We start from the raw sequence: 12,691 nt of genomic DNA on the forward strand, positions 1-12,691 counted from the left end.
TAAAAGAGTGAGTTGGGCCCATGGGATGACATGCAGAGGTCTTGCAGAGGACATCAAACACCAACTCCTCAAATTTTAATTTTAATTGAGGAAGATGTGATTAAAATTAGGAAAAATAAAGAAGTTTCTGCTTCCTGATAAAAGTCCTGTTGATCTTGAATCATTAGTGAAAATTATCTCTCATTTAAACACCAAACTACTAAAGCACCAAATGAACAAAATGCCAAATTCTCATTCACACATTAAAATAATATAGAATAATCATATGAATCAAGGATTATATATTTAGAACTAGAAGGTGCCTCAGAGGCTATGTAGTCCAACCCTCTCATTTTTAGTGACATCTAGGGTGGCTAAGAGGCTTACCCATTGTCACAAAATCATTGGAAATAGGATGGAATCCAAGTACTTTGGCTCTCAACTCAGTGCTCTTTCCATTGTACTCTTAACATTCACAAAAATTCTATAAAATAGGTGCTTTTATTATCCTCATTTTATAAATGAAGAAATAGGGTCATTCAGCTAATAAATGTCTAGTGTGAGATTTTCTATTCACTGTATCATGCTGCCTCTCTATAGTATAAATTCAATCCTGAAACAGGACTGGCATTCAACAGTATAGGTTTCAGACGAGAAGGTTTCTTCATGGTAGGGGTAGGAAAGATACAAGGAAGGCTATTGCTATGAATCTCATTCCTTCTGGGAACCTGTACGTCCCTTCCAGGCTCAGCTCCAGTGCCATCTACCAGAGTCTTTCCTAATTACCTCTGTTGTTAGTGTCTCTCCTCCTGAAATTACTTAGCATTAAAAAATTCACTTCTCTGCATGTATGTTATTTTCTCACCATAGAATGTAAGCTATTTGAGGGTAGGGAATGTTTTATTTTTGACTTTGTATCCACAGCACTTAAGCTAGTATCCAGTACCTCCTCAGTCCTTAATAAATGCATGTTGAATACATCGAATTAGAAGTCAATATTCTTTTTTTTTTTTTTTGCATGTGTTGGGGGAGGAGGGCTCTTGATCTATCTTTTTTTGCTTTGCCTCTCTTCAGTGCTTCTCCTTCCCACTGACATAGGAGCACAGGGGACTCTGTCAATAAATACACTTCCAAGAGGAGGGAGAAGCATAACTGTAATAAAGTTACTGTGGGAGATTCTCATCAACTAATTCCTTTTTTTCCCCCATTGTTCTAGGCCCTCCAAGCCTTCTGTTTCTCAGATGACCAAAACGCCAAGTTTTCATTCACACCTTAAAATAAAATTAACCATATGAATCAAGCCAAATCCTTACCTGACCCGAGGAGTTGGATTGCCCATGACTCGGCATTCCAAATAAACTCTGTTCCCTTCAGCTACTTCTTGACTTCGCAATTTCTGTGTGAATCTAGGGGCAGCTGGGAGGTTCATGGGATCACAAAGTGGTTTATGTAAGATGCCATTGCCAGACTGAATAATAGCTTGGCTCTTCTGGCAGTAGTCATTGATGTGGTTAGCTGCTGATAATTTGACTTCTGTCTCCATTTCTGGGTGGTCTTCAGTTGGGCTCTGACTGGCTGAAGTACATAAGGCTGATGGTTGATTCTTTGGAGACAGGTACCCACTATCTGGGGATGAGGACTCTCCATTTAGATTTAGATTTCTTGGCTTTGCTGCCTCTCTAAATATGGAAGAGAGCTCTTCGATCAGATTAGCTGCCTTGTCACGGAGTTGGCTCTGGGACCCAAGGGTTCCCTGATATACCGATTTGGACCTAGCACTTGAGTTTCCTGCCTTTGGACCATGTCTCTCAGCATTCCGGAGGCTCCGAATGTAGCTAGGACTGGCAGCCAGCAGAGGTGAGCCAGTGGGTTTTCTCTTGGAAGTAGGTGTAGAGATGCTCCTGTTTTGGAGGACTAGGGATTCTTGTTCTGGTGAAGTCTGATTTCTAGTTGGTCTGTTTTCCTGAGGCGTTGCTGAAGTCATCTGCTCATCCAGTTTGGTCTCTTTGTGAGTTTTTTCAGAGAGGCTTGATGGAGAGGTTTTTAAAATACGAGTGATCTCCTTTTCTGAGTCAAAATCTTCCAATTCAGAGTTGGCTATGGCTTCCCTAGCCAGGTCAAGACTCTTGTTTATCTCTTCCTGGCTGAGAAAGGCAGATAACTCAGAGAAGAACTCAATATTCTTGGTGTCTTCCTGAACATCTGATAGGGAATCATAGAAAGACTCATGGGAAGATGTCTCTGACATTTTTAGAATAGCTCTAGTGCAATCTGTTGTCTACAATGTAAGCCCCTTTTTGGGGGGAGAAAGAGGAAGTTCAGAGATATTGGCAATTCACAGCTTCGTTCTTGCAGGCTGGAAGATAACATAACCTTTGTTAAAAATGTTACAATAAAATAAATACTTTCTTCATTCTATCATGGAATGATTGCTCTTTAGCTACATGCCACTGGGTACTAAGTTGAGAAACACATCAGAGTGAAATAAGAAATGTTCAATGCTCACTTTTTTTAAAGAATGTTTTTACATGTAATTGAGGAAAAAATAAAACAATTTTTGACATTCATTTTAAAATAATTTTTGAGTTTCAAATCCCTCCCTCCCTCCCTTCTGCCTTCCTTGAGAAGGCAAGCACTCTGATGTACATTATACATATGCAGTCTTAATGCTCACCACTTATCACTTTTTTTGATTTAGCGGCAATCCAAGAGTCAAACCTAGCTGGTTCTGAAGAAATTGGGAAGAAGATTTCTATAAAGGGAACACTCAAGTAGAATAGAATATTTAATGTTTCCTTTTCTTTGCTCGTTAACTGGAATAAGCACCACTCCTTAAAATACTACCTGGCTTCTAAATAAAGAGTACTCTGTCTAATATCAGGTTCCTATTGATTGATTTGGTGGTGCTACATTTCTCATCTGAGCCCAAACCATAAACTGTACTACAGTCATCCCATTTCTCACCTTCTTTTGGGGTCCCATATAGTTTTTCTATCTGACATTTCTTTTTTGCTCTACATTTTGATGATTAGCACACAGAGTTTCCATTTGATAATGATTACTGCTATTAAAAAATGGATGAATGTCTTGGAAGCCAAGGAGCTCTCTCTAACTGGAGATCAGATGCTCATTTGTCAGGAATGCTGGAGAGTGAATCCTTATTCTGGTTTAGGTTAGAGTACATGGCCTTTCGAGTCCCTTCCAACTCTAAAGTTCTGTGATTGAGAGAATTCCCCTATATAGTCTGCTCATCTGTGGCAGCTTGAGATATCTAGTTCCTTTACTAAGTGCATTGAATGCATAAATATCAACTACATTTATGTGTTATTTTAAACTCTTACAAATGATTGGATAGCAATTTGAAAATGCATGACAATTGAGGGTGTTCTCTATAATTTCTCTGCAAGGCTTGAAGACTTGGAGAAAGAAGAAAATCCAAATGATAAGCACTCTTTGAGCTGAAGAGATAAGAATATATGCAATGCAATTTCAACAAAATACGTTTATTTATCCATCGTTAGAAACATAGGATACATTCAAGAAGCAAAATAAACATCTTTAGCAATCACATACTGTGTTCAGAACACTGTGTTAGGCACAGGTAGAGATAAAAAATTCATGTAATGAATCAGCAAACATTATTAAGCACCTACAATGTATGAGGTATTATGCTTGGTGCTAGAGGTACAAAGTTAAAAATGAAATAGACCCTTCTCTCAAGGGACTTGAATTTTATTGGGGAAGAAATCATATAAATAGATACGTGTATATTATTTACAAAACCAATACAAAGTCCTTGGGGAACAGGGCTACAAGTAGCTAAGAGGATAAAAAAGGCACCATATAAAAGGTGACGTGAGCTGAGTTTTTAATGAAACTGGGGATTCAAAAATGTAGTAGTGAAGAAGGAATGAGTTCCAGGCATGGCATACAACCAGGGCAAAGTCAGAGAGCTCAAAGAATAAAGAGTAATGTGTTAGAAACAGCAAGAAAGCTGCTGGGTGATAGGGAGTCACATGCAATAAGTCTGGGTAGGGAGTTTGTAGACAGGTTGTGAAAGCTTAATAATGCTATACTAAGGAGTTTAAATTTGATTCTAGAAGGAATAGGGAGTCCTGGAATTTTTTTGGAGAATTTACATGACCAGACCCGGGCTCTGGAAAAATCATTTTAAGATGAATAGAGGATGGGCTGTAGAAGGGAAGATACTTGAGTCATGGAGACAAATTAGGAGGTCTCTTAAAAATAATCTTGAAGAAAAGGGATGAAGGCCTGAATAATGGTGGTGGTTGCTTGAATAGAGAGAAGAGGATGGATGTAGTGAATATTGTGGAGATAGAAATGATACAATTTGGGAACTAAGAAGATATGTGAAGTGAGTGAGAGTGATGAATCTAAGATACCACTGAGAATATGAACTTGTGAATAAGAAAGGTGGTGATAGCCTCAACAGAAATATGGAGGTTCAGAAGAGGGACAGATTATTGAGGAAAGATAACGAGTTCTGTTTTGGACATATTGAGTTTGATATACCTATTGACATGGTCTTACCTATGCTAATAAATATGTCAAGTCAACAAATATTTAATAAGTGTTTACTATATGTCAGGCACTGTGGATGATGTGGGATTAGAGTTCAGGGGAGACTAGGGTTAGATACATAGACCTGAGAGGTATCTGAATAGAAATGATGATTAAATCTATTGGATTAGGTGGCTAGGTGGGTAGAATGCTGGGCCTTGATTTGGGAAGACCTGAATTCAAGTGTGACTTCAGATATTTTCTAGCTGTATGAACCATGGTAGGTCACTTAACCTCTGTTTGCCTCAGTTTCCTTGGCTGTAAATTGGGAATGATAATAATAGCACCTATTTTCTAGGATTGCTGTGAAGATTAAATGAGATAATAATTATAAAGTGTTTATCACAGTGTCTGGCACGTAGTAAGAATTATTTAAATGTTAGTTATTTTAAAAGTTTGAGAGACTTACTTCTGGGTAATTAATAATTTTATTAATATTAATAATTATTATTAATAATAAAATGAATGTTTATTTGTCTGTCTCTCTCTTGCACCAAAGATGACTCATGGTGGTGGGCACATAGTTTATATGCCTTTGGAAGGGTGGGTGTTCCTGAGGGTGGCAATCAACTCTGATTGGTTAACAATTAATAAGAAGGAATGAATATTACAATGAGAGGTGGGCCTATTCAAATGCGGGATGTAACTTTGATTATATCATTTACTTCCAAATCACACCCAGCCTGGGGAAAGCTAGACAAAGAATCTATATCCTCTATATTAAGCGTGAGCAGAAGACAATGGTCTGGGAATTTCACCTTAGATTAATTTCCTTTGTACAGTTAGGTAGGATAACAATGTTTTAATTGAGGAGAATGTTAATCCTATCTATTACAGTTCTGTCCTTCAGAGTAGTATCTGCAAAATGAGGACTTTAGAAAAGGGGGGAACTCTGGATCTCCCCAAATCTTTGGTGGCATTTGATTGAGGCTATAAAGAATAGGTGGAAATTTGACAAATGGAGAGAGGGGAGGGAGACATTACAAGCACAGGGTACAATCTAAGCCAAGGCACAGAAGTTCAGATTTTTGGGGAGCATAAAGTTATTCAGTTTGGCTGGAACTGGGAGCAGAGAATATAGAGTACGATGAGATAAGGCTGGGAAAATAGAGCAATGCTAAATTGTGGTAGCCCTTGAATGCCACGCAGATAAGTCTGAACTTTACTCAGTAGGCACTAGGGTGTTATTGAAGATTTTTTGAGCGGAGGAGAGACATGGCTAGATTACTAATTTAAAAAAAAGATTATTCTGGAGGTAAAATGAAGGATTGATTAGGGTAAAGTGGGGTTGAAGACCTTAAAGGAGACTATTGCAGGATAAAATAAAATGGGCTAAAGTAAAAGGAAAAAGGATAAAATAAAGTATTGTATAAATGATAGTTATTACTAGGGTGGTACTAGTTAGGTCAGAGAGAAAGGTATGGCCATAGAGGTTATTTCAGAGAGGTATTTTGACAGGAATTGGTGATATGTGTAAGAGATATGAGGGAGAGGGAAGGGTCAAATAAAACCCTACGGGGAGGAATACGAGCAACATAGGTGAGTATTGCATCTATGAAAGTAAAGGATGAGAGGGCATCTATTGATTATGAAAATGAAGTTATAGATAAAGTACTATGTGAGGTCTATAGGACACAGGCTATTTCCAGCTGAGAAAAATCAGGGAAAGTTTCAAACAGTAACAAGCAAACCAACCCACCAGGAAGGGGTCAGCTAGTCTTTTGCTATTGTGTGCACAGGAGTGAACTCTGTCCACAAAAGATGGTCAGATGTCAGTTACTGAAGGACAAACGAGTTGGGGCTGTGAGCTACCCTACCCAGTGATTCTCTCCACACCAGTTTCTCCCTGGTCTCTACAGAAGTAATTAGAAAGATTGTGTGACTAGTGTTCAGCCATGCCTATAGCAGGTTTATGGTGACTATGATATTTGAGCTATTTTTATGAACAAAGTGTCAGTTATAAATACCTAGGATTGTAGTGAATAAGACTACCTGTTCCAGGAACATATCGGTACATTTAGAATTTCAAAGGAAGTTCTTGGTGGAAGCAGCTGCCTTGGTGGGCCTAGACCTAAGTGATCTTTTTTCTGGACTTCTTGCTTTGATTTGGACCAACTCAGTTGAGTGCAGAACCTTATAAGAGGACATGTTGTCCCAGAACACAGACTATTATTGCAACAGAAAGTAAGGGAGAGGACTGTGAACAAACAGTATTAGCTCTCGTATCTAATGTGCAATTTGGACCATCCAGCTGGGAGATTGAGGCAGAATAGTTGAGTGAAGCTCTCCTCTGCACAGGCTTATAGATAGTTTGAGACAATCATGGAATCTGGGTCTGTGGGAGATTAGATTAAGAGTATATTTGCTTGTAGTGTTGCTTCATGAACGAAGAGTTGGCAGAAGGTCAGGGCAAGAAATGAAGGTACCTTGGCAAAGAGGGAAGGCAGTTGAGTGGGTCCCACGTCCAAGAGATGCCCTAGAACAGTAATGCCTCTTTTCAAACTCATCTCCTTCTTATTATTTTAGTGAGAGAGTAATCATGTCAAATAAGGGATAGAGAGGATCACAGAAGATAAAGTGGACAATTTTGATTATATAAACTGAAAAAGGTTTTGGTACCCATGAATCCAATGTAGTTAAAATTAGAAGGGAAACAGGTAACTGGGAAAAAAATATTTGTATTGTTTCACTGCTAAAGGTCTTATGTTCAAGATACATGAAGAACTGATGCAAATTTATAAAACTAAGAGCCATTCCACATCTGATGAATGCACAAATGATGAAAAGAAGAAATCCAAACTATTAATAATCATGTGATAATTTACTCCAAATCACAACACTGAGGTTCCTCTTCATAGCCACAGGACTGGCAAAGATGACAAAAGAGGAAATGACAAATGTTGAAGGGGATGCAGGAAAACAGACACATTACTGCACGTTAGTGAGTATATGAATTGGTTCCATTATTTTGAAAAGTTATTTGGAACTATGTCCTGTGAGTCACTAAAGTGTGTACAGGTATACCTTTTACCCAGCAATACTACTATTAGGCCTATACTTAAAAAAAAAAACCAAAGAAAGAGGAAAAGGACTCAAATGTAAAAAAAACCACAAACACACACATATAATATATAAATGTATATGGGTATGTATTAATGCATCAGTGTGTATATATGCACTAATACATACATATACATACATACATATATACATATGTGTACACACACATATATGTTTTCATTATAGCCAAAAACTGGGAACCAAGGGAATATCTAACTCTTAAGGGAATGGCTAAACAAATCATGATATATGAATGTAATAAAATATTATTCCACCATAAGAAATGAAGAAACATATTTTCAGAGGAAAATGAGAAAACCTCTCTAAACTAATGCAGAGCGAAGTGAGCAGGACTAAGAACAATTATGTGCAATGATACCCTTGCTAAGAAAAAACAAGCTTGCATTCATTCCATTGGCATAACCTTCAACAACACAGGGTCATCTTTATGCTATATGGGATAAGAGTAAGACTTTAATGAAGGCTTAGGGTCATATAGCCAGTGAATGGTAGAGGATGGTCTAGAACTCAGGTTTCCCAACTACTTTTAGTTCAATGCTCTTTCCCCAACATTATGTTCTTTCCCTGCATTATCATTGTTGAAATCTTAAATCCATTGCTTTTGCTGATGAAGCCTGAGGTGTAATGGAATATATTCAGGAATTCTGGTTTACAATCCTAGTTCTGCTTGCTGAGATAAAGACACAGATGTCATGGTTATCAAATTTGCATATAATGAAATTTGAAGGGATAAACTTTCACATTCTGTGAAACAATCCATAGCCCAAAAGATCTCAACTGGGTAGGCTGATGGGCTGAAATGCACATGATGACATTTAATAGGGATGCATATGTCAAGTTTTGAGTTCTAAAAGTTAACTCTACAATATAGTCTGGAGAGAGGCGTGAATTGGCAACAGGAAAAATGAAAAAGATCTAGACATTTAAGTGGACTATATACTAAGTATGATTAAACAACATGTGCAAAAAAGGTAACCTCTCCTAGGCTGCATTAAGAGAGGGAGAGCAATAGTTCCACCACATACTTTCCTGGACAAAGCACATCTGAGTTACTGTGTTCAGCTCTTGGCATTGAATTTTAGGAAATACTACTGCTACTGCTGCTGCTGCTGCTGCTATTTGGTATGTATATAACATTTTAAGGTTTGCAGAGTACTTTACAATTATTAGCTCCTTTTATTCTCACAGCAAGATAGGTGCTATTATCATCCTCATTTTATAGTTGAGGAAACTGAGGCATACAAAGATTAAACAGCTTGTCCAGTCAGTGGTTTCTGAGGCTATATTTGAACTCAGGTCTTCCTGACTTGACTGGGACCCCTCAGGCTGTTTACTGAGTCACTTAGCTGCCTGGAGAGATAAGCTGCTGTATAATCAAGGAAGGCAATCAGGATAGTAAGGGGGGACTGGAGAACACGCTGCACAACTGATTCAAGAACCTGAGGAAGAGAACACTTAATGGAGCAGGTAGTGGGCATGAGGCATAATAGACATTTTCAGCTACTTAAAGGGCTATCACTTGGGAAATGAACTACATTTGCTCTGCTTGGGGTGAGGGGATGGAAACTGCAGAGGAGAGATTGTGGCTTGATGTCAGGAAAACCATCTAAACAATCAGACCTGTTCAAAAGTGGAATGAGCTGCCCCAGGAGACACTGAGTTACCAATCTCCTTCTGCCTGACCTACAATCCTGGAGGTCTTAAAGGGAAGACAGGACAACCATTTATAGAGTCTCAGGGGATGGATTCTTGGTCAAGCAAAGGTGGAGCTATATCGTTTCTGAGGTCTCTTCTAGCTCTAAGATTCCATGGTTTTATAATTATACTGTTTGTGGACACACATTTCTGAACCCTGAATAAATGAATTAAAAATAAATTGAATAATAATAAAATGAATAGATGTCCATCAGAAGCCTATCACATCAGTTCAAGACACCCTAGACTACCTGCTAGATAGGCAGAAGTCTTCAGTTTTGAACGTTGACTACCAGAAACAATGGATCAACATCACTAGGAAGCCAAGATACATATTTAGACAGATTGAGGACTTTGTGAGTATTATAATGGAAAGGAAAGCTGTGATTCTTAAGAAAGTAATCCCTCATGAGTGATCAAAACTCATAATGCTGATTCCCTGCAATCTGAGATGGTCTGCAACATGGCCCAGACCTGGGACAGATGCATAGGGCAGAGGAGAAGCTCCTGGAAAACTTCTGACCAGAAGAAGCAATTAAATGGTGCTTCAGTCCTGAATGACTATCAGAAACATTTTTATAGGGAATGTATAGAAAGTCAATTGCTTTTATTTGGGGATGGGGACAAAGATTAGACCTATGATGTCATTGGTGCAGATAACTTCTGAATGAGAAAACTTCGAATGTAGATTGAAACCTTCTAACTTTATAGTCTTAGAGAATTGTTTAGATTACTGAAAGGTTAAATGATTTTCGTGTCACTCTGCTAGTATGTGTCAGAGGTTCCCAGGCTCCTGTTTTCCTACATCTGACCCCCCTCTGTGATCCAGTGACAGTGATCTCTTTGCTGTTCCTCTCACAAAAACACTCTATCTCCTAAATCTGGGCTGTCCTCTATGCCTAAAATTCTTTCCTCCTCTTCTGTGTCTCCTGGTCTCTCTGGCTTCCTTTAATTATTAACTAAATTCCATCTGCTAATCCTTTCCTGGTCCCTCTTAATGCTTGTGCCTTTCCTCTGAGATTATCTCTGATTTATCCTGTATATATCTTGTTTGTACATAGTTGTTTTAGTGTTGTCTCTTACATTAGATTGGAACTCCTTAAGAGTAGGGACTGTCTTTTTGCCTGTCTTTGTAACCCCAGTGCTTCCATAGTGCCTGATACTTTAGTAGGCACTATAGAAATGCTTGTTGATTTTCCAAGAAAATGTACCACAAGCTCTGAAGGTAATTTCAAAGGAGGACCCCACAGATGTTTGGAGCAAAATAAGTGGGTGTGCAGCCTTCCAAAAGCACTTTTTGGAAGAGTGCGATACTCATTGATTTGGAAAATCCTTGTATTTTTAAAAAGTCAGACTTTATTTATTGATTAAACTCATTAATCTCTAGTTTGAAAAGGGAAGTGAAAAAGGACAAGGAGAAGAATTAGCATGGTGCAGTGGAGGGAGGACTGGATTTGGAGTCAAGAATTCGGTCTGTGCTCCTAACTACCTACCTCACTTAGGGGCAAGTCACTTAACTTGTTTGAGTTTCTTCATTTGTAAAATAAAGGGCTTGTATTGGATAACCTTTAAGGTCCATTTCAGTTTTAAATCCTATGAAAGGAAGGGAATAAACATTTATTAAACACTGTGTGCCAGGCACTCCCCTAAACACTTTACAAATATCTCATTTGATCCTCACAACAATCTTGGAGGTAAGTGAAATTTTTATTCTTATTTTATAGTTGAGGAAGCAGAGGAAGACAGCAGTTTGTGGATTTGTGGATGATCACATATGTAGTAAGTGCTCAAGGGTAGATTTGAACTTGTCTTTTTTGACCCTAGGACGAATGTTGTATTCATTTTACTACCTAGTTTGCCTACAGAATATGAGGATAAACGTGAAAGAATCAACAGCATCTTTTGAAGGATGTATTTCCCCAATTACATAGGTGATAAGTAGAGGTAAAGCTGGACAAGAAAAAAAATGAAATGAACAAAGTATAAAGGGAGCTTCCATGGTTTTTTTTTTCCCACTTATGTGGTCTTCATTTTTCTCTATACAACATTATATTGATCTCTTTCCTTGGTTCCTTTCTTCTTGGTTTGAATCTAGAAGGTTTCCCAACACTGCTATCATGGTATTTCAGATTTCCAGTGACTAGAACCAGAAGTTTGTGGTGTATCATGGATGTGAACCTCATATAAAGAAAACAACTAGGGCTGTGGCTTCACTCTCCAAAGTAACTGAGATAATGAGATCAAATGAGATAATATTTGTAATGCACTTAGCATAGTACTTGACATATAGTAGATATGCTAACAAATGCTTATGCCTTCCTTATTTGTGGCTAGATGTCTCCCAACTTATAGAAAGGATTTATTTTTCTTTTCATCTAATTCCATAAAAATGGGAAAAAAAATACAAACCTGGTTGGTCCAGTCATCAAAGATAAGAATTAAAAAAAAATCAAAGTGCTTTGTTTTTAGGCACCCCTTTTTTTCCTTGCTGCTTTTCAGAGTAGTATGGACTATAGGAGTAGATTTTTGCCAAAATCAATATAGTAATAGCTCACATTTATCTTATTCTGTATGCAATCTCCTTGAGAATAGGGATTGTTTCATTCTTTGTATTACTATCCCCAGTACTTACCGTATGGGATCATAGGATCACAGATTTAGAGTTGGAAGGGACCTTGGAGACCACAAAGTCTAATGCCTTCCTTTTACAGATCAGGAAACTGAGGCTAAAAGTTCTTAGGTAACTTGCTCAGGGTCATATAGCTAGTAAGCATGTAAGGCATGATTTGAATCCAGGTCTTTCTGATTTCTAGTATAGTAGGTTCTCCCCCATTCCATATTAAATTGATAAATAATTGTTGATTTATTGATTGAATACATAGTTTCACCTCTGGATACAATAGAAGTAAATATAAATTAACAAAGGTAATATTTCTATAGGCCTTGAAACATTGATGCTAAAATATTTTAGCACCAATGATATAGTTAACTATCTTGTGTAGTATGTGCTATTATTATCCTGTTAGGGTAGGATTCGAATTTAGAACTTCCTGATTCCAATTCAGCACTCTAGTCACTCCAGCACCTGGCTGTTAGTCATTAAAAACATTGTCTCTGGATAATTTAAATTGAGCACTACCCATAAGGCAATGGTGAGGTAGCTGCATGGTCTACTTAAACAGACTTTAAAATATTACAAACTGGCAATTGTACAGATGAAATCAATATAAGAGATGTCATCAGAGGAATGTAGGGATGAAGACAGATGGATCACATAGTGAGACTGAAGAATAAATAATGGATAACACGTGATGAATTCATTGGTATCTGTGTAATGTCAGGAAAAAGCAATTAA

General features: G+C 37.8%; 1 protein-coding gene across 1 annotated transcript in view; it reads right to left on the reverse strand.

The window, feature by feature from the left end:
- The window catches only part of PALLD (palladin, cytoskeletal associated protein), a 520,996-nt gene extending 518,769 nt beyond the window's left edge, over positions 1 to 2,227 (reverse strand). The window contains exon 1 of the mRNA XM_027837582.1: positions 1,293 to 2,227. Coding sequence (XP_027693383.1) covers positions 1,293 to 2,227 — 935 coding nt within the window. The remainder of the gene's footprint in view (positions 1 to 1,292) is intronic.
- Positions 2,228 to 12,691: the final 10,464 nt, after the last annotated feature.

The sequence above is a fragment of the Vombatus ursinus genome, unplaced genomic scaffold (assembly GCF_900497805.2).
Source record: "Vombatus ursinus unplaced genomic scaffold, bare-nosed wombat genome assembly UNPS02014821.1, whole genome shotgun sequence".
In the NCBI taxonomy this organism is placed as follows: Eukaryota; Metazoa; Chordata; class Mammalia; order Diprotodontia; family Vombatidae; genus Vombatus; species Vombatus ursinus.